At 46.4% G+C, this 22,892-nt stretch overlaps 1 protein-coding gene across 1 annotated transcript; it reads left to right on the forward strand.

Annotated features, from left to right (window-relative positions):
* The first annotated feature begins 2,789 nt into the window (after positions 1–2,789).
* Positions 2,790–10,694, forward strand: SOX9 (SRY-box transcription factor 9). Its single transcript, XM_083727629.1, has 3 exons — positions 2,790–3,746; positions 6,314–6,567; positions 7,426–10,694. The coding sequence occupies exons 1-3, from the start codon at positions 3,316–3,318 to the stop codon at positions 8,235–8,237; spliced, it is 1,497 nt and encodes a 498-aa protein (XP_083583755.1). The 5' UTR covers positions 2,790–3,315; the 3' UTR covers positions 8,238–10,694.
* The last annotated feature ends 12,198 nt before the right edge of the window (positions 10,695–22,892 follow it).

Here is a 22,892-nt window from a genome sequence, read left to right on the forward strand (position 1 = left end):
TCCTGAGAGTGGAAACACATGAGGGGAAACTAGGATGTGGAAAAAAATATTTAAGTTATCGCTTGAATCCAACAAGGATAAGAGGCAGCAACTGGAGGGTGTCTCCCTTTTTCCTTCCCTTGGTACCACTTAAACTGGGATGTAAGACACACTGAGATAAGTTTCAGCCATAGTGGAACACGTCGTGTACGTGTGAATCGCTGCAGTAGATCCTAGACATGCTGGCTTAGAAGTTGGCTTGTGCGTAATGGGGTTTATTGTGCTTGGAGCAGTAGGGGTTTATTACACATACGTTCGCAATTGGAAATTGTACACAGGGTTGCATCTTTTAATCCCCCTCCCCTTTATGACTTAGTTTTTCTAGGTTGGAGGGGGCAGGAAAAGTCGATATAGTCAGGGGTCTTCGAGAGCAATCAGTATTTTTTGAAGGGGGGGCACAAATGCAATAGGCAAAGAAAGGGATTGTCATGGGGAAATTTTGCGGGTGCGGAGATAAAGAAGAGACGTGTAAGGTGACGATCTGCGCCCACCCCCCACCCCCGTTATCCCAAGCAGTTTGCTTGTTTTAAAACGAACTGTCTCTGAAACTTTTGATATCTTTATCAGTTTCCTTGACTCCGAAGCCGTTTCACCCGGAGAGGCTGGCTACATATTTACAATTGGATGGTGTAAGGGTGGCAAGGGGGAGTCGAGCCCTGATATATCAAATCGCCAGAGACTAATCTGTGCGAGTGTGTGCGCGTGCTCTTCAGGAGGTGCAGTGCTCTGTGTGTGTGTGTGTGCGCGCGCGCGCGCGCGTGTGCCACCTTGAAGGAGCGTCTAGCAGCCTTGAAAACGTCGGGGTTACTTTTCTGAGCCTATGGTGCCCCCTCTGGATGGAAAGGAGAAGGACACTTGATCTGCAGCAAAGGTGATTTGTTTATATATGTAAGTCACTGTAAAAGTTCCAAGAAAAGTTTGAAAGGAGAGTGGAAAAAGTGCACGGAAAGCAAAGCAAAAAGGCAATGGAATGGCGTCTGTCCTAGGGAAGGCAACATGACAGCTAATGATTTAAAGAGTTTGCAATGCGGGAAGCGCCCACAACTGACGGGCTGTCGAATTGCTAAGCGAGACAGTGGGATGCGCACATGACGTCTCGATAGATGGATTATCAAAAGGCGAATCAATCGCAAACTGCGCCCACTTTCTCTCCTTAGCCGTTTCTCTGGCGCAGCCAAGCTGTTGGGCTGTGCCAGAGCGCATCCCCGTGCTGTGCATTCTTTACATCCGTCGGAAAACTTTTTCCTCCTGCTGTGTCACCTACTTTTAAGGAAATATTGTGGAAACATTGCAAAGCCAATAGGTATTTATATGTATGTGCGTGTGTATATATAGAGAAGACCTGAGGTTAGTAGGCATAGCATCTGATTAAAAAAAAATCAAAAACATTTCACAACAGATCCATCTGAATATATATATGAAACGAAGAAGAAAACTTCTTTCTCTTTCTCCGTGGTTTGAGCAGCGGGGCTGGGAGCGATGGGGATAAATTTCGAGGCATAATGCAGCCCTTGCGCCTACTTTGCGTCTGGCCTTGGAAGAGAGGATGTCAGCGAGCCTTACAAGTAAATCCAAGTACTGTCTTTACGATGAAGGATCACGCTTGAGGAAGAAAATCCTGAATTATAGGGATTTAAAATATATTAGATCCCTCCCGGCAGGATGTGTAGCTGATGATCATTCCCATAAGATCAACCCATTCTAAAAAAGATGCGTAGCCCATGTGCAGGTTTACTTGAAAGTAAGTCTCCTGCTTTCCGTGGCGCTTACTCCCTAGTTAAGCCCCTGGGTTGGATAGTAGCTTGTACCTGTTGACTTTTACGGTGGAAAGTCTTATCTGCTTGAAATAGAAATTTGGTCATGTTATGTTCCTACACAGCAGATCACTCTCAGCGTGATATTTTGGAGGAGGGTGTTACTGTCATTCACACACACACACACACACACACACCCCACTAACCCTACTTTGCACAGTGTAAGACCACAGTTAGGGATATTAAAGATAACCATTTTAAAAAGGAGTCGTCCTAGCCTAAGTATATAGCGTAGAAGGGGTGGTGGTATTTAAAACTAAACCTCTGGGTCAGATTCTCACGCCGTGAATTGCAGTGCAGCGCTGAGGAAGTCACCCTCGCCTTCTCTTCCTGAAACTTTTAAGTATGGATAGGCATTAGGATGAGCAAACAAAAAAACAACAAAGCCTCCCATAGGAGAGGTGAGTCAGAAAAATCACTGGATTCAAAGCTAGGGGGGAGACAGATAGACAGACAGACAGACAGAGTCATACAGAGGATCTCTAAGCTCTTTCCGAGTGAGAGAGCGAGCGAGCAAGCATTTGTTCTGCAGTTTTACCCGAGCGATGACGTATCTGCTAGGGAAGATTTCGTGCCTTTTCTTCAGCAGAAATCTGCCCAGATCAAGAAGTAGAAAAAGAAAGGAGAAGAGTTTACTCGGAGGAATATATAGCGCAAGAGTTGGGAAGTACAAAGGCTCAACTGCAGCGCGCGACAAACTTTCTCTTTCCCTCCTCCCTCCCTCTCTGCCCCCCCCCCCCCTATTTTCCTCTCTGAGATCTGCGCTCATTTCTCCCCTCCCTTCAGAGAGCGGCGAGGAAGGAGGGGGAGAGAGAAAAAACTTTTCAGCCAATCAGCTGTGTGCCAGCCCTCCAGGGGCAGGCCTGCCATTGGCTGAAAGTTTCTAAGGTGAAATAGCAGAGGAGAGTATTTATTAAAGAGACCCAGAGAGAAAGTTAGTAGAGCTGAGCTTGAAGCCGACTAGGTGATTTTGGGAGCCTATATATATATATAAAGAATATATATATATATATATTCTTTTTTCTCCTTCTCTACCTTCCAAACTCCGAGGAACTTTTTCTCCTTCTTTTTTGAAAGGGGTGGAATATATATTTTAATATATATTCTTCCGACAGCCCCTCATTGACTATCCACGAAAAAGCTGCCCACATGTCCGTTGCTTGAGAGCAAATATCTGCAGCAGCAGCAGCAGCAGCAGCGATTTTGCAAAAGCGTCCGAGATCCGAGGTCTTCTTTCCAGTTTCTGCAACCCAAGCGGGACATTTTTGGTGCCCCTTGCGAACTTTTCCTTGTCGTTGCCGCTGGGCTCGCCTCTTTTCATGCAGTTTTAAGAGACCCTGCCACTTTCGCTTTTTCACCCCTCCCCACCCTCCTCTTCCTCCCCCCACCCACCCCTCTTCCCACCCCCTCTTGCTCGCTTTTTTCATTTCCACCGATATCCTCCCCCGGGTCGCTTTCTCGCATGAATCTCCTCGACCCTTTCCTGAAGATGACCGAGGAGCAGGAGAAATGCCTGTCCGGCGCCCCCAGCCCCACCATGTCGGACGATTCGGCCGGCTCCCCTTGCCCGTCGGGCTCCGGATCGGACACCGAGAACACGCGTCCCCAAGAGAACACCTTCCCCAAAAGCGACCCGGACCTGAAGAAAGAGAGCGACGAGGACAAGTTCCCCGTGTGCATCCGAGAAGCCGTCAGCCAGGTCTTGAAGGGCTACGACTGGACGCTCGTGCCCATGCCCGTGCGCGTGAACGGATCCAGCAAGAACAAGCCCCACGTCAAGCGCCCCATGAACGCCTTCATGGTGTGGGCGCAGGCCGCGCGCAGGAAGCTCGCAGACCAGTATCCGCACCTGCACAATGCCGAGCTGAGCAAGACGCTGGGCAAACTCTGGAGGTAAGCGCTGGGGATGGGCGCAACGGGGGGAAGGAAGCGGGTTGCCAAATGGGCGCTGGCACGCTTGCTCCGGAGGAAGCGTGCAGAGGATCGCAGTCCATAGTTAGAGGGACGGGGAGGGTCTCCATGGTTTGATTGTTTAGCTTCAGGGGTGCCAACTTGAATAAAATATTCGATAATTAACAGATCAAAAGACACGGTGTACGCACATAATTTAAATGGCAATGCCCGTCAACTTTTTTGGGGGGGGGTCCGGCCCCCTCAAATATTTTATGAGGGGTGCGAAGGAACCTCAGCCCCTAGAAGTTGGCTCCTGTGCTTCGTTTTGCATCACCACGCCTTGGCAAAGTCTACTTTCCGCCACTCGGGGTCTGTCTGTGCAGCATAGGAGCCAGTCCTAGGGGCCGAGGTCCCAAAGTTGCGCCCGCCCACCCCCCAGTTAATGGCCATTGCCATTGAAATGGTGTTTGTGTGCCACGTCTTGAGATCGATAATGTGGGGTGGGGCTTATCTGGAAACCACACACACACACACACACACACACAATATTTTATTCAAGTTTGCCTCCCTGCTCTGCAGGAGCAGGGCCAGAAGGGAGAAATTGCACGCGTGGGTTGGGTGCGCGCACGAGAGAGAGAGAGAGAGAGAGAGAGAGAGAGAGAGAGAGAGAGAGAGAATGTATGTTAACAGGGACAGACGTTTCCAAAGGGGTGGTTGGTGGGAATCTGGGGCTTGGAGATCCCATGCTGAGCTCCTCCTCCTCCTCCGCAGAGGTAGCGTGAAGAGAGCCCAACTAACGCGGAGCTCTTGGAGAGTGTGTCCATTGAACTTCACATGCAGGTGGCAAACCGGGCATTTGGACTGGGTGGGAGCTACTTCTGAGTGCAATCCGATCGGGTTCTGAAAGAGAAGTTCTGGATCAAAATGTCGTTTGTACCTTGGTTTATGGGCATATATGTTCATAGGAGCTAACTCCTAGAGGGTCCTTCATCCTCCCTCCATTAAAATATTTGAGGGGGCCAGGACGCCCCAAAAAGTTAATGGGCACTGCCATTCAAATAGTGTGTGCGCGCCGTGTCATGTGATCAATTATGCAGGGCAGGGCTTACCTGCCCCCCCCCCCCCAATATTTTATTCAAGTTGGCACCACTGTATGTGTCCATATTTGAGGTCCTGTTTTAGCTTAGGGAAGGGAAGGCCATGCTCTGGTTCGGCAGCCTTGCTGTGTTCAATGAGATGCCAACACCAGAAAATAAGGCTGTAATGTATACTTCCCCAGGAGGAAATCCTAATAAACCCAAAGGGGCTCACAGCAAAGTAGACCTGCATAGGATTGCACTATAACAGCAACTAAATGATGAGGCAGTGCTAAACCCCTTATTTTTAAAGTGGCCTTGAGATTATGCCTTGGAGAGAGCTGTCCCATTAAAAAAAATATATGCTGTGGTTACTCTGAAAGGCACTCTGCACATGCCCAGGAATAATTTATTTTGTACACACCTGCCCATTAAAAAACAAACACATTACAAGGTTGAGCTCTGACAACTCAAGCCCTGTTCTCAAGACAAAACATGAATGGCACACGTTTGGATATGTGATGATTGTTGGTGTAAGTTGGCAAGTGTGGACCAATAGGAGGTTGAGTCGGAAAGATGACTTGCAACAGGAGGGAGGGGGAGAGGGAGGGAGCAGGGAGTTAAGAGAAAGTGAGTCAACTGATTGAAACATAAGCTTGTGACTTTCCACAAGAAAAACGAGAGAGAGAGAGAGAGAGAGAGAGAGAGAGAGAGAGAGAGAGAGAGATCAATGGTATTTGCAAATGAAAGGTTTGTGTTGTTGTTGTTGTTGTTGAGTTTAGCTATAAAAAAAATGGTGGGCAGTTTGTGCTGGTGCCTGGAGGCACCCAAAGTGTTGGCTCCTAATCTGTATTTGTGTGAGTGTGTCCTGGGTTAGTTGGTGGGGGTGGGTGGGTGGGAATTGAGTGATGGCTCCAACCAAATTCCAAGTAAGGGCAGAGTCCCTGTAGTGGCTCGATTTTTGTTATGTCTTTTTTGAAAGTAGCCAAAACACTCTGTTAATTTCTTGCAAGAGGAGCAGAGTTCTCAAAAGGGACCCTAAGATGATGTAGAAAAGGAACAGGCAGAGGCAAACTTAGCAGTACTGGACAACCAAGTCCTTTTCCTGACAGTGCTCAGAGGTCCCAGAGAAAGTTTCTAGTCTGCTCCTAAAAAGGGAGAGAGAGGGGGGGGGGAGAGAGAGAGAGAGAGAATGCTCAGATAGCAGGATGTCTAAAAACTGCCTTCCTTGCCAGCTTTGCTATCCCGCTAGGACATTTTGGCATAATGTCCTATGTTCACATATATCTGGATCGTGACCTTGGTATGACCAGAAGCCCATTTTGCACAACTTTGCAGCCTTCAACAGCTGCCTGGGACAGTGCTCTTGCAGACAGGCTGATATTTATTTATTTTTTTGCAAAATGAAATATGACCTAAGTGCTACATTCTGGAAATCTCTGCAGTTGACACCATTGTAAGTAACCACAAGGCCCTTTCTGTCTCGCCCAGGTTATTGAACGAGAGTGAGAAGCGCCCATTTGTGGAGGAGGCGGAAAGGCTGAGGGTGCAGCATAAAAAAGACCATCCAGACTATAAGTACCAGCCGCGAAGGAGAAAGTCGGTCAAGAATGGGCAGGCTGAGCAAGAAGAAGGATCTGAGCAAACTCACATCTCCCCGAATGCCATCTTCAAGGCCCTGCAGGCAGATTCTCCCCAGTCTTCATCCAGCATGAGTGAAGTGCATTCCCCTGGAGAACATTCTGGTAAGTGTGCTGTGTGCTGTGGTTCTGCTCGTAGAAATAATAGAATTGTAGAGTTGTTAGGGGTCATCTAATCCAACCCCCTGCAAGGCAGGAATATGCCATTGTCCCGTATGGGGATTGAACCTGAAACCTTGGCATTACCAGCACCACACTGAGCTGTCTATTATTCTTTTAATGAATTAGGCTGCTCCCATTCAGGTGGATGCAGAAAAAGAGTGCACTTAGCGATCTATTGCCCTTATGCATCCTGAAGCATCTCTATAGAACAGGATAACAGGTGCGATAGGGGCAAAGCACGTGCAGATGTGTGTGTCCTCTTTAGGTGACAGGTCATTGGCCACCACTGTCAGTAAGTATGTCTCACGGACGACAGCACACAGCATCATTTGCACACATTCAAAAGGGCTTTCTCTTTGCATAAGGCAATTGCTTCTGCCAGCAAAACGTCCCAATCCAGTTCGCACCTTTGCAAACCAGCTCCATAAACTGTCCTCTTTTTCAGCAGAGCACAGTCTCACAGGTACAAATTTCTTTGGCTGTACAAAACAACTGAACAGCTATCTTCAGTGGCAATTCCTTATTACTGGTCACCCTACCACCACCCTCTCCTTTCACTCACCTCCAGACAGAGTTAACCATTAATGGAATTATCATCGTAATACAACACCTCCTGCTTATATATATATATAAAAATGGCTGCTGTTAGATTTCCAGCGCTTTATGGCGCTCTGTCTGGACCCCTTATCAGTATGAAGATAGGCCCAGGTGTGGCCTGCCTGCAGTTTTGACTTCAAAGGGGTGGAGGGGAAAGTAGCATGCTGACTCTGACAGATGCCGTTTCTCTTGTGTTTCCTGCAGGACAGTCTCAAGGGCCACCGACCCCTCCCACTACCCCTAAAACAGATGTGCAGCCCGGTAAGCAGGACCTGAAACGGGAAGGGCGCCCCCTGCAGGAAGGAGGAAGGCAGCCGCCCCACATCGACTTCCGAGACGTGGACATTGGTGAGCTCAGCAGTGACGTCATCTCCAACATCGAGACCTTTGACGTCAACGAGTTTGACCAGTATCTCCCGCCCAACGGCCACCCCGGGGTCCCGGCCACCCATGGCCAGCCCGGCCAAGTCACCTATACCGGCAGCTATGGAATCAGCAGCACGGCAGCTGCTCCAGCTGGCACGGGGCATGTCTGGATGTCCAAGCAGCCGCAGCAGCCACAGCCGCCGTCTCAGCCACAGCCGTCCCAAGCGCCGCAGCAGGCCCCACAGCAACCCCAGCACACCTTGACCACGCTGAGCAGCGAGCCAGGGCAGGCCCAGCAGAGGACACACATCAAGACAGAGCAGCTGAGCCCCAGCCATTACAGCGAGCAGCAGCAGCACTCGCCCCAGCAGATCAGCTACAGCTCCTTCAACCTGCAGCACTACAGCTCCTCCTACCCCACCATCACCCGCTCGCAGTACGACTACACAGACCACCAGAGCTCCAACTCGTACTACAGCCATGCTGCCGGCCAGAGCTCCAGCCTCTACTCTACCTTCACGTACATGAACCCCGCCCAGAGGCCGATGTACACGCCCATTGCAGACACTGCCGGGGTGCCTTCCATTCCTCAGACCCACAGCCCACAACACTGGGAGCAGCCTGTCTACACACAGCTCACCAGGCCGTAAGGTTTTTGACGGACAGCAAAAAGCATCTTCAGACTTTGGTGAAAGTTTCTTTTTTTAAAAAAAAGAAAGAAGAAGCAGCAAGTTAAACAAGTAAGAGAAAGGAAAATCCCAGAATGCTTTGTGTACTACAGCATCCTTCTGAAATCAGCTGGAGAATCCTGCTCCATAAACAAACATTCCATGGTGGACTTAGAACTTTTGCTTTGGAGGCGATTTTCATTCCCAAAACAGCCAGCTTAGTTCGCCTAGGTATGGACTTGGTGATTATTTTTTAACAATAACTAAAAATGAAAAGCGAATAATTTTTTTATTATTACAAAACTCAAAAGTATTCCTCTGTGAGGAATATGCTCTATTCTAAGTATTTTGTTTTGTTTTGTTTAGTATGTACTGTGTATGATTCGTTACCAATTTGAGGGGATTTTATATGTTAATTGTACTTCTTGTTTTTAGAGAAACTTTTTTTTTTTAATGCTCCTTATTTTGACAGCTAAACAACACTTAGCAAAATGGCATGCCTTAGCCAGAGGTATTTTTGTATAGTTAATGGTCTTCTGCTTCTAGGCAGCAAAAAAAAAAAAATGTGGATAAAGGAAAAACAAACCAGTGATCAGTTACTCAATGTGATGTTGTGGATTTGGAAAGAGACTTTATTTTTCCAGCTGGTAAGTAAAAGGGTTTTTTGCGGGGAGGAGGGAGGTTTGAAAGAAAAAGAAGATCTACACCTTAAGCCTTAAAGAAACACTATTGAAAAGCCTTAACAGCAACCCTGCAATATCTTCCAAGAGAGCTTGCATAATTCTTTCTCTCACTGCCAAGGGAAAATACGAGGCTTCAGAGGAAGACAGTTCAGTTTTTTTAAGGTCTGAAGCTCTCTCTTTTTTTTAATGCAACCAGCAACACCAGATTATAATGCCACAAATCCTACCATGACTTGCCTTCTTCAGCTTCTGGCACTGCCCCCTCCCCATGTGCGAAACAGATGCTGACCAGTCCATAGAAAACAGCCCCCCTGCAAAATCCATTATGAACCCAATTTGCAGGGCAGGGCAGGGATATGACTTTAACAAAGGTCATGGATGGCAGCACTGGTGTGTGTGTTTTTCTTTCTTTTCTTTTCTTTTTTTAAAAAAGTATATATATTTATTTTGTGGCGGGGGTGGGGAGAGTTTTTTAATCAAGAGATTTTCCTCCATTTCCCCTTTCCGCATTAGAAGTTCTTGTAATGTAAACAGAAATTCCAGAGTCGGTATATGGTGCCTAATCGTTAAATTATGGTCTAAATCAATAACCCCTTTATTTTATTTATCCCTCTCATTCCCATGTTTTGGTACTTTTTATTATTATTATTCCTTCAGAATGTGTCTTAGGTTTGTACAAGTATGTCTGCCTCTCTTCTGTTCTCCCTTTCTTCTTCTTTTCCTTTCTGTTTGAGGATAAACTGGAAAAAAATATGCTGTTGTTGTTTTTCATTGTAGACACAAAAGATTGCAAATGTAGTGTATCACTGAGTCATTTGCCTTATTTTCTGCCTCACCTCTTCCAGATTTACATATTGCGCCTGGGAGTACACAGGCCAGCAGAGTTAAGGTAGTAGAATGGACTGTACCACTTAAGCTTTGATGCTACTGTTGGGGCTGCCATTTTTAATGCTTCCCCCATGGGATTTTTATATTTAAACCCTCCATTGTTGTTGTTTATAATTGCAGGGAGTTCTTTTACAGGGGGTGAGGGGAAGCATTCGAAAGAAACGATACCCCCCAACTTGCAAACCAAAGTGGTACAATCCACTCTACTACCTCCAGATTCCACCACCTTCTATGGGTGTTGTAGGGCAGACCTTGGTCTGTTCAAGAGAAGCAAAGCGACAGTGGGTGCAGCCACCAATCCCTGCTGCTTTGGAAGCCCTCTTCTTTTCCATGGGGCTTGCACATTTCCATGGGGCTCATATTTGCCCCTTGAAAGCTCGATGGAAATGAACGACAGTTGCGCAGCAGCGGTTCTGGACTGGTAGCTGCCAAAGTGTGCAGCTCATCTTCCACCTCTTCACACTGTGTGATTTGGGAGGGTATTTAGGGCAAGGAACTGACCTTGGGTGAAGCGGTGGCTGAACAGTTAAGGATTGCTTTTTTTAAAAAAAGATAGCCAACTTTTTTATTTAAAAAAAGTTATATTTGTTAATGTTTTGTAGGGAATACAGTAGAAGAAAATCTTAAAGCACTCTTATAATATGGTATCTTTTCTACTTCTATATTAAAAAAGCAGATATTTCTAAAGTATTTCTGTAACTTAAAAACAATCTTTCCTTTTTAAAAAAAATCAGTTTTAGGTAAGGTTGGGTTTCCGTTTTGTTTCCGTTTTGGTCGTTTTGTTTGCAAATCCCTTTTGGTTCTCTGTACAACTTACCTTTTTGTATATTATTGTTTGCAATAAATATACGTTTTATTAAACTTTAAATGAAGTGGAGCTTGTTTAACTGCCGTATCCATAACTGAAGCAATGTTACCTCCTTATTTAATATAAAAATGGCCAATGAATTTTTGTTGTTGTTCTTTAGTCATTTAGTTATGTCCGAATCTTCATGACCTCATGGACCAGAGCATGCCAGGCACTCCTGTCTTCCACTGCCTCACGCAGTCTGGTCAGACTCATGTTTGTAGCTTCGAGAACACTGTCCAACCATCTCGTCCTCTGTCGTCCCCTTAACACTCTCCAACCATCTTATCCTCTGTCTTCTCCTTGTGCCCTCCCCTTCTCCTTGTGCCCTCAATCGTTCCCAACATCAGGGTCTTTTCCAGGGAGTCTTCTCTTCTCATGATGTGGCCAAAGTATTGGAGCCTCAGCTTCAGGATATCCTTCCAGTGAGCACTCAGAGCTGATTTCCTTCAGAATGGATCGGTTTGATCTTCTTGCAGTCCATGGGACTCTCAAGAGTCTCCTCCAACACCATAATTCAAAAGCATCAATTTGTCAGCGATCAGCCTTCTTTATGGTCCAGTTCTCACTTCCATACATCACTACTGGGAAAACCATAGCTTTAACTATTAGATCAATACATACCTGTCACTGATCCAATGGATCTGCCCTCCCCAGTTCTCAAACTATATCCAGTTCTTGTGGCCCACTCAGAATATTCTTAAATTGGATAGATTAATCCATGTCTCCCATAGAGGTAATGTTGGTATATGTGCCCAGGGCTATTTTTTCTAGAAAGAAGGTGCCAGAAATCACCATCCTCTCCTCCCTGCTGTGGGACCTGCAAAGGTGCCAGAACTGCACTCCTACTGAAAAGAAGTCTTGCGTACAGATTAAGGAAGAGAGGCACCATTTCATAGTTACCAACCCACCCAGGAATTTTCATGACTTCACATTTCCAGTATCTCCACTGATACTTGGGCTGCTTCTGAGATTATTCCTTAGTGGAGGAGTTTCCAGACCCTGAAATGGAAACGGGGTTTTCAGACCATAGGAATAACAAGTCATCTCTGACTGCCATTGCCTATATCAGACTGATTCCCGGCACAGGTGAAAGGACTGACGGAGGGTGAATGGACTGGCTTTGTGTGTCATCCCCCCCGCACCCCACCCTGGTCACACAATGTATGCAAATGCCAGACCCTCTCCAAAGGTACCACCTTGAAATTTCAAACATAGTTGCACCATTTGTAGATAACCCATGAAAGAAATTGTGCACCATTCACACATGCCCTTAGGGAAAAGCACCTTCGGCTAAATGGAGAATTTGAATGGGGAAAGCAGCAATTGGGGTGAGGGCTTGTTTTACTCATTTAGGATATTTCCATCCAGCCCTTCATCATAACAGAATGGGGTACAGTGCACAAAATGAAATGCACTCCAAACCTTTCCTGACATGTCTCACTCTTTTCTCTCCTCCCCATTAAATGTACATCCTGCCTTTTCTTCCCCCAAAATGCCTAGGACAGTCTACAAAAAAGCAATAAAACAATACATTGATTTTTTTTTAAAAAAAAGCAATTAAGAACATCTAAAAACTTTTTTTAAAAAAGCTGTAGGGATATTTTTGCACACATTTGCATTTCATTTAAAGGTAGCCTTTCATACACAACTTCAGATGTAACCTTCCTACCACAGATTAAGAATAGAAGGAAAGGGGGGACAGCTCCCCAAGGTTAGAATCGAAATACAACTAGTACACTAAAAATATAGAATCAGACATTATGACAGACCACCACGACAGTGGTCCTATGGATAGACTTGGGCCTTGGGGGGGTGGTCCTAGATTCCACTTAAAGCTCCATGAAGAAACCATTTTGTGGTTTTACGCAGATCATAGTCTGACAGCCTCTGATCACATCTGTAAAAATGAGACTTGCTTCATAAGGCTCATGTGGGGATGATGGACCAGACCAGGCATGGAAAGAAGTTTCCTTCAGACATTGAAACTATAATTTAAGACAGCCTCTGTCCATTGATTTAAATGGTTTATGCATAGCTTATTGCAGTCCCTCCAAGTGTCCCTATTTTCCAGGGACATCCCTGATTTGGGGAAGCCACCCCCGTTTCTGATTTGATACCAGAATGTCACACTTTTCCTTACGACATCCTGATTTTCATCGGACAAATGTTTAAGGATATGGAATTATCCGACCCCTGAGCCGTCTGCAGACAATCCTCTACAGTGGAAGCTCAGGTTGCGAATGTGATCCGTGCGGGAAGTACGTTCGCAACCCGCAGCACCGCGTCTGCGCATGCGTGGGTTGTGATTTGGTGCTTCTGCGCATGTGCAAAGCACGATTTAGCACTTCTGTGCATGCACAAGTGCCGAAACCCAGAAGTAATCCGTTCTGGTTCTTCTGAGTTTGGCGCAGTGCGCAACCCGAAATCATGAAGCTTCTGTAACCTGAGGTATGACTGTATAGGGAAGTTTTTTTAAAAAAAATGTTTGCTGTTTTATTATGTTTTTATATATGTTGGAAGCCACCCAGGGTGGCTGGGGCAACCCAGTAAGATGTGTGGGGTATACATAGTAAAAATTAAAAATTATGATTATGGAATGGGACCTTCCTATTTTCACTGGAGAAATGTTGGAGTGTGTGCAATTTTGTGCTGGGGCTGCAAAAGAAAATTGGACAAGTCACGTGCAAACGTGGCATACACGGTTTTAAGCACGATGGAGGAAGGATGCGAGGTAGACTGTTTGCTTTGGCATGAATCATTCGGGGAGTTTTTAAGATCATATTGACTCTCAGGTTTTCTCCAGCAAAACAAACAGATGAAATCACTCCCTGGACCTCTCTGTTCTTCTAAACCCCTAGCTTTGCTGCTCTTCCTTGCCCTGAAGGCTATTGGTGTCCTCTTTGTGGGGTTTCTGCCCGCAGACATTTTTGTTGTATGGTATGTATACATCTGGGAAACCTGGGACCCTCATACAAACCAGCGTGTGGCCCCTGCTGCAGATTCCATCCACGAACCATCTGGGCACAGGACAGAGTCTTTCCAGCCAGAGCAGTTGAGAAAACCAAAAGAAAAATGAAATCTTTTTTTTATTATTAATCAGGTAGTCAGCCAGTGACCTAGATTTGATTGCTTCTGTTTAGTATCTTCGCGTTCGGTTTAGTTGTGGTTCTCATTGACTGTCCTATATATTTTCCAGATTTCTCGTTGTGAGCTGCCTCGCAATATGGTTTCATTTTAAAGGTGGGAGACAGATGAGTTTCAAATCAAAGAGGAATTTGGGGTTGGAGAAACCACACAGATTGGGAAAGAATGCAAAAGCTCCCCTCCCCTGCCAAGGAATGTGAATTCAGTCCCATGTAGAAGAGGGCCTCGGGAATTATCTCCCCTCTTCCTGCTCTCACAGTCCCTGCCATCCAATCTAGCTTCTTCGTCTATTGCCCTTTAGGGTCAGTCCATATGACCATTAGGAGGCGCATGTTGACTTACTGCCTGTGGGGATGCGCTCAGGTTGCGCATCTCACCATCTGCGAAATTGCATCATGGGTCTGGGGTAGAAATCTGTCACTCTCTTCCATTTTAGGTTCAGTTCCACTCGACAGGCAAGACAGAAGGAAAATATTTTCAGCTGGACGTTACTTAATATCCCAAGAAGTTGGAAGAGACAATACATTCAGAGTAAAAAAATTCTAGGTCTACCCTAGATGCTTCAGTAAATAAGAACAGGAATGCAAATATATTGAGAGTGAATTATGAAGAGATGTAAAGATGCTAAATAGAAATAAATATACGGTATACCAGAACCTATAAATAAGCAAATGAAAATGAGAGAATCAGTGCAGCTCTAGATGTGGCAAAAGAAGAATAGTCTGGTTGGGGGTCGCCTAAGATTCCATGGCTCCTCTTCTTCCTCTGTAAACTACATGTGGCATTGGAGTTGGTTGTCCACACTATCCGGAATATCACTTTTTTCTGTATGTACCGGTACATCCCACTATGCTCCTTCCACACTAGTGGCATAAAAGGTAAAGGTACCCCTGCCCGTACGGGCCAGTCTTGACAGACTCTGGGGTTGTGCGCCCATCTCACTCAAGAGGCCAGGGGCCAGCGCTGTCTGGAGACACTTCCGGGTCACGTGGCCAGCGTGACATCGCTGCTCTGGCGAGCCAGAGCCGCACATGGAAACGCCGTTTACCTTCCCGCTGGTAAGCGGTCCCTATTTATCTACTTGCACCCGGAGGTGCTTTCGAACTGCTAGGTTGGCAGGCGCTGGGACCGAGCAGCGGGAGCGCACCCCGCCGCAGGGATTCGAACCGCCGACCTTTCAATCGGCAAGTCCTAGGCGCTGAGGCTTTAACCCACAGCGCCACCTGCGTGGCATACCCACCAACATTTCTCCAATGAAAATAGGGATGTCCTATTCCCTCCTCCTCCTCCTCCTCCTCCTCCTCCTCCTCCTCCTCCTTCTTCTTCTTCTTCTCTCCTACCCATCTGACTGGGTTGCCCCAGCCACACTGAGCAGCTTCCAACATATATAAAAATATAATAAAACATTTAACATTTAAAACATTCAACATTTAAAAACAGCGCTGCCTTTAGAAGTCTTCTAAAGGTTGTATAGTTTCTTATCTCCTTGGCTTGGGGAGGGGGTGGTCACCTAACTCCATACCCTCCAACATTTCTGTGATGAAAACCTTCTAAGGAAAAGAGTGACATTCCAGGATCAAATCAGAAACCCGGATGGCTTCTGTAAATCTGGAACTGTCCAAGGGACAATTGGAGGGTCTGTGGTGACTATGACAAAGCTGCTGTGGGTGGGCCAGTTCACCTGAACTATATATTGTAGGTTTTTTGTGGCATGACACCCTTTTCTTTTGCTGCCCATAGCAGCCATTATGTGCTATCACTCATGGCACTTTTATCATGATATAAATACCTGCTAAATCTGTTCTAGGTTCCCTCAACCCTCTTGAGCAGATGTTCTCCAGTGTTTAAGGTAGAAGTAATCCCCACCCCCTTCTTCAGATGCCAGGGACCGAAACTGGGACATTCTGCATGGAAAACAGATGTTTTGCCCCTGAGTTACAGTCCGTCCCTTTATGAACCCATGGCAATCTCCACATCACAAGCAGATGGTCACAAGCAGCCTGCTTCTGTAGCTCTGAAAATATACCCTCTAGTCCAGGGGGCCCCAAATTTATTGCGCCTACCGCCCCTTTTCAGGGGAAAAAAAAGAAAAAGCTCAGTGACCCCCTGGAAATCTACCTTCTTTAAGCAAACAAGCAGAAAGATGCAGAGGCAAATTTGTGTTCTTTCATGTACAGTGGAACCTCGGGTTGCAGATGTAATCCGGGACGGAGGCACGTCCGCAACCCACAGCCTTGGCATCCTGAAGCGCCACGTCTGCGAAGGCACTGGCACAATTTGGCGTTTCTGCGCAGGCGTGAGCAGCAAAACCCAGAAGTAACCCGTTCCGATACTTCCGGGTTTCCCGCGGTCCATAACCTGAAAACACGTAACCTGAAGCGACCATAACATGAGGTATGACTGTATCTATATTTTTACCTACGTCCTATATCTTGCATTTTGTGTGTTTGTTTGGAAAATAATCACTACGACTTTAACGCAATGTTACACCGGTAAGCGTCGTTACACAACAGATGAAACATGTATGAATGATTTTTCTTCTTTCTTTATGCTTCCACTACCCCTTGTTTTTATTCAGCACCCCCCCCCCATCTGCACCCGAGGCTACTACCGCCCCCTGGATCATTCCAGTGTTCCCAGGGGGTGGTGGCAGAGCAAGCCGATCGGGCATCTGGGGCATTGCATGACCTGAACCTAGGATGCTTCACGCGGCCTCCGAGGACTCTGCCTGCCTCCTCCCACTCAGCTGCCCCACGGCTGAGGGGGAGGCGGTGGACTGACTGTTTGGGGCAGCACGGAGCCTGCGGACACCCAAACCACCGCGTCACTCCCAGGAGAGATGCGTGGCTCGGGCACGCTGCAGGCCTCGTGGTGAGTGCCGCCTGGCATTTTGCCACCCCCCTCAGTGGTGACACCCAGGGTGGCCCGCCTCCACTGCACCCCCCCTCCTCCACCCCTGGGTATCTCCCACTTTGGGAAACACTGTTCTAGTTCAGCAAACATAGCAGCGGTTTCAGATGGCCTTTGGCATAAGTGACTCCGATGTCTCTCCTATAGCAAATCTGATCATGTGAACAAAGCTTTCACTCCTAAACCTGAAAGTTCAAACACCTGTCACTCTTCTCATGCCGGCACTGTGCTGAGCCAAGAATTTTCAAACTGCCTTTCTCTTGGGGCTTGTGACACTGACAGATGCCTTCTCTTGAGAAATGTACATTAAGGACTAGAGCCACATTTCAACACAAAGGTGAAAGCCTTTCCCATTAACTCCACTCCTTTCGAAATGACATTTGGGACTGACGTTTCGTGACTAGCTGAGACACATCAGCATATCGGCACAATAACTTCCCCTGTTTTGAGCGACTTTGGGAAAACACAAAAGAAGTTCCAGGCTGTTGAGAGACTCACGTTCCAAGCCTACTAAAGTTTGAAGCAAACACCTGTTCTGCAGTGTCTTTCAGCTACATATTTGTCTGACTCCTGTGCCAGCTGTTTGTCCTGTGAGGGCCAATGTTTCTCCCGAAGATGCATGGTTAAGGAAAAATAGCTGCTGCTTACATGGGCTGCAAAGGCTTTTAGTGAAGATCAGTCTAAATGTTGTTTTTGTGTGTTTCTTTTTAAAGTAGCCAGACAGCACCCGTGGAGTATTGAACTGCCATTAAGCAATTAGTGATTCTGCAAATGTAGAGTCGAAGTAACCGCTAGGCTAAGCCGGCCCCTGTCTAAATATTGTTGTATTTTTGGGGGGGGAGGGGACCCCATACACCCTAGAAATTGAGAAATGGTAGGATTTTGATGATTTGGGGTGTGAAGGGAGAAAGACGAGCTGCAGAAGAATTCCTGGGCTAGCTTATACAAAAAATGACCTGGCCAAGCTAGGGCAATTAAGAAACAATACAGGGCCCTTGAGAGCATTGGCAATGCAAGAGAACTGTCCCCACCCCCTTGCCCTGAGGTGTGAACAGAAACTGGGGGTTTGGAAGGTTGCCAGGGTAGCTGAGTGTGAGGTGACTGGAAAAGAAAGCTTTTAGCAGAGTGTTCTGGGAAGAAGAAGGAAGAAGAAAAAGTGGGATCCATCTTGGGAAGGCTGGCTAGGAGAGATGCGCGAACTCCAGAGCTACAGTGCTTTGGGAGACAAGCCCCTCTTGAAACGACCATGCTGTAAGATCTGGACTTCTTCCATGGAGACTGAAGGTGTATACAGGTAAATAAGCCATTTTTCTTAAAGCTACAACAGTCTTCGCCATGTTTTAATTCTCCAAAGGAGTACTGACCCTGGGTGAGTGTCTGAAATCCCCTGGAGTCTTGCAGAGTGTGGGGGTGGCACCCAACTTTTGTAAAAATATTACCGTATATGGCTGGGAAAGTGGCCGAGAAAAGCAATCAGTCTACAGCTGTAAACCTCGCACTGCATCACCAACGAACAGACGGAAACCAATTCACATGACCAAGGTTGAATTCATGCCACCAGTGGAAAGTGGAATAGAGTTTAGCACCCTTACATGCAAGTAGACCAGTTAATAGTTGGGTCTAAATTATGATAGCTTTACTACAGTGTCTTCTGCCCTACTAAAGCCAACAGTATGAAAAGCCTGGCTGTACCACTCTGACCCCAGTTCCTGCCTTCATGTATTCCACTTCCTACATAGTGCTATCTGAATCACACTCTTTTGCATGCTGCACAGCAAGATCAGGCCAGAATATTGTCTCAAGTGAAAAGCACCCCACATTGTGCATGGTATACCAGCATGTCAAACTGAAGGCTAGACTAGGGTTGTCATATTTCAAAAAGTGGAAGTCCAGGCAAAAAACACAGTTTCTGACGGCCGAATCCCAGCTATGGCTGGGAAATGTCAGACGTATGGCAACCCTAGGCTAGACGGCCTCCCATGTGTTGTAGATTTTTGAGGTGATGTTTACTGAGACCTTCTGTGGCTGCTGTAGGAGACATTAGTAGCCACAGTGGTTTGAGTAGCGAGTTTTTGACGTGGAGGAACATTCAGAAATGAGAGCTTTCACCTGTGGCAAGAAATGATGCAGCCAGGAAGGAAGACTGTGGCATATGATTTATCTTTGAGCATCTGATGTGGTGGGCTTATGTTTACAAAAGCTTATGCCACAGTAAATCTTTAATGCGCCGTGTGTGTGTGTGTGTTTTGCATGCGCAACAATATCTTTGCCTGGAATATTTCTGGGCACAGAGATGGGCAGTGGCTGAGTTGAACCAAGTGGAGAACTGGAAATGAAGTGAATTGCGTCAACTTTTGTGCTTGGCCTGGGCAGAAGAAAGTGAGGGGGCGGGCAGAGACCGGCCTATGAAGCACAAGGAAGTTTGTAAGGCAGGTTTGGCCAAGGAGGAAATAAATTTGGGTGCACAGACAACTCAAAAGCGAGGGAGCTCTGGCAATGTGGCAGGACAAGTTTGAGAACAGGTTGCGAATGCTGCTGGCTAGAAAGCAGAGGGGCTGCACACAGGCGAGACAGAGGTGTGGGAGCAAGGTGCGCAACTCCCAGCTTTTGCCAAATTGCATCAGTGCTTTTTCTTTGCACATCCTCCCACTGTTGAGGATACCCTGGCCCATTTCTTCTTTCTGAAAAGCTACTGCTGCTGCTGCTGCTTGCACTGGAAAATGAAACAAAGAAAAGGAAGCAGGTAGCAGAGAATTTTTATTCCTGCGAGTTCCTCATCATCATATGGATGCCAGAGATATGAGAGGGACACAGCCACATGAGCGGAACCCGTTGTGCAGTCAGGGGTTTGTGTAGCCACTGTCCATATGGGGTTTGCTCCTTTACAGAAATGTGGCTCCCACAGGGCTACAGCTGAAAGGCATTTGAGTAAACCTAGGATGAAATGCCAATGTGTAACTTCAGATCACAGATTCTCTCTCTCTCTCTCTCTCTCTCTCTCTCTCTCTCTCTCTCTTTCTCTCTCTCTCTCTCTCTCACCTTCCTGCATCCTCCATTCTCACGCCAGCAGAACCCAAAACAATCTTCCATCCTTGACTGCACTGCACAGGGTGACACTTTCAGCCAGCCCCCTTTGTTTGTACACAGGGCAAAATTCAGAGGAGCAATGGGAGCCATCAGTCAGTCACCTGCAAAGTCTAATGCATTTGTCCTTCTTATCTGTTGCCCTGCTTCTCTGCCTGCAGCCCCCCACAGCCGCTTTTCTTGGGTTCCATGATCACTGCAGATGGTGACAGCAGTCACAAGATTAAAAGATGCCTGCTTCTTGTGAGAAAAGCAATGACAAACCCCTCTGCTTTCTAGCCAGCATCTTAAAAAGCAGAGACATCACCTTGCCAACAAAGGCCCATATAGTTAAAGCTATGGTTTGCCCAGTAGTGATGTATGGAAGTGAGAACTGGACCATAAAGAAGGCTGATCACCAAAGATTTGATGCTTTTGAATTATGGTGCTGGAGGAGACTCTTGAGAGTCCCATGGACTGCAAGAAGATCAAACCGACCCATTCTTAAGGAAATCAGCCCTGAGTGCTCACTGGAAGGACAGATCCTGAAGCTGAGGCTCCAATATTTGGCCACCTCATAAGAAGAGAAGACTCCCTGGAAAAGACCCTGATGTTGGGAAAGTTGAGGGCACAAGGAGAAGGGGACGACAGAGGACGAGATGGTTGGACAGTGTTCTTGAAGCTACTAACATGAGTTTGACCAAGCTGCAGGAGGCAGTGGAAGACAGGAGTGCCTGGCGTGCTCTGGTCCATGGGGTCACGAAGAGTCAGACATGACTAAATGACTGAACAAGACACACACACACACACACACACACACACACACACACACACACACACACACCTATATCTATCTATATCTATCTATCTATCTATCATCATCATCTATCATCATCTATAAATTCAAGAGTCTCTTATATCTTCAGTGAAACCCAGTTTGCTTCAGAACACAAATTTGAATTCAAGCTTCCCTGCACAAGTCTATCACACCACACAATTTAGCCTCCTTGATATTTCAGTAAAGGTCCCTGAAAAGCCAGCATGGGTCCTCCTGATCGCTTGAGCAACCATTTCTTCCTGAAACACCTGTTTCAAATATTATGGCCACTTTCTCCTAATGACATTCCTTTTCTCTCTTTCTCCACACCCCGTTCCCTTCACCAGTTCTCTATGAATTTCCCAAACCCTCATCACCCTAGTCGCTGTACCAGTTTGTAATTAAGCCAAAGTTTAACTGAAATAATCACACATTCTTCCCCTGCCTACCCATCTTTTTATTTCCCCCTTCCTCTGCTGTATCTTCTGCTGTCTATTGGAGATTGTAAGCCCCTTGCGGCAGGGACCTCTTGCTTCTGTACTTTGTAAAGTGTCATACACATTGATGGTGCAATAAATAAACAAAAATCCACAGACCTAGATTTGTGTGTGTCTTGGGCACAATAGAATCCGCTTTGAAATGGGTACTGCAAGTGTTAAACTGGGTTTTCTTTGCATGGTGTGGGACCTCATTATTCCAAGTTTCTTGACCACCAAACAGCTATCACCAAGTAGAGTCTCACTCTATAAATTTTAAGCTGCTAATAATAAGGCTGGACAGGAGTTTTAAAGCTTCATTGGGCAGTTTAAAATTAACTTACTCCTGTCAGCTGGAAAATCAACGAATGTGATCCCAGTTTTGCTTCTTAAATCACTCTGAGTCTAGTGATCTCTTTGAAATGGAGTAAATTACATATTTGAAAATGCCAAAAAAAGAGACCATAACCATGAGCTCAATTGCAAAACTCCAAAAGAAACAGATGTTGAGTGAAAGAGCCTAAGACGAAATGGCCAAACTGCATGTTTTGCTGAGATTTTAATCCCTCAGTTTGTCTGTTTTTTAATGCAGCCATAGGGGCAAAGAACTGTTAATTCAATCAGAAAAACTGCATAGCAGAGTGGACTCTTCCTTATGTTCCAATTCCCTGATCTATATTGCTTCCTCTAGGTATTATTTGCTAAATGGGGGAAAATACAAGCATGTGTATCTTGTATCTGTACCCCTGACCCCAGCATGGGACAAATAGTCGGTTGGGAGGGAGGTCCTTAAGAGTGCAATTCTGTATATGTATTTTCAGAAAGTCCCAATCAGTGTATATCAAATTGTAGCCTTAGACTGGGAAAATGGAATGGGGATGGGTCATGAATCATATGGTAGTACGGTAATTTTTTGGTCACTTTCTAAACTGCCCTTCATGAGTTAAGATACAAGAACAGCTTACAACAATTGCGTTAAAACAATAAAATACAACATCCTGTGTTCAAACAAGTTAAAACTGTTATTATTCAGAATATTTATATCCTACTTTATAGCCCTGAGAGGCTTTCAAAGTAGCGTGCAAAAGATTCTCAAAATGAAAATCTCATTCAAGCCTGATATTGGCAACAGAAATAACATGGTGTCCTCACGGCGCCAGGATAATCCAGTCGGCATTTCCTGCCTTCGTCCTCAGCCTTCCTCTGGTGTTGCCTTTGGCCTCTGCCTACTAAAGCAGAAGAGACAAGGGAGAAGGTATGAGCAGCTGGAACTAGGTTGCAGGGCCTGTGAAGGAGGTAACTCTTGCCTTATTGGCAGTTGCCAGGCATCAGTTTCCACTGAGGACCCCTGAGGAACTCACTCAGCCCATGATGTGGAGGCAAGTCTTCCCTTGGCTAGTGGGGCTGAGCAATATATTGATACATCATCCAAAACTGGTTTGAAGTCTATATTGTGATATATCGGGTCCTCCCTTAAAGAGGGCATGTGTTGCATTGAGACCCGGATAACCAACACCCTGTGTTGTGGGTGGGTACAATTGGTCAGCCACAACACCCAATTGGTAGGTCCCTCGAAACTGGGTACAATCTGGCCAATGGGACACAGTCCAAGCTGTTTGAGGGACCTATTTATACACATGCACATGACCCAGAGCTTCCTCTTTCGGCGCGTGCATTCGGAACATCTGCCCACCTCTCCCTACTTTTAGGTTTTGCGCTTGACCTTGCTATGCCGTTGGGACAGGGGCACGGCAGGAATTTTCCCCACTTGCGGAGATGACCGGCAGAATCCGTGACCAAGAAAAA

The sequence above is a fragment of the Podarcis gaigeae genome (genome assembly GCF_964106915.1).
Source record: "Podarcis gaigeae genome assembly, chromosome: 2".
In the NCBI taxonomy this organism is placed as follows: domain Eukaryota; kingdom Metazoa; phylum Chordata; class Lepidosauria; order Squamata; family Lacertidae; genus Podarcis; species Podarcis gaigeae.

Excerpts from the sequence above, each read along its gene's own strand:
- SOX9 (XM_083727629.1), top strand. The coding sequence starts at position 3,316 with ATGAATCTCCTCGACCCTTTCCTGAAGATGACCGAGGAGCAGGAGAAA. Across the intron at positions 3,747-6,313 it reads ACGCTGGGCAAACTCTGGAG|GTTATTGAACGAGAGTGAGA; the intron begins GTAAGCGCTGGG and ends TGTCTCGCCCAG. Across the intron at positions 6,568-7,425 it reads TTCCCCTGGAGAACATTCTG|GACAGTCTCAAGGGCCACCG; the intron begins GTAAGTGTGCTG and ends TGTTTCCTGCAG.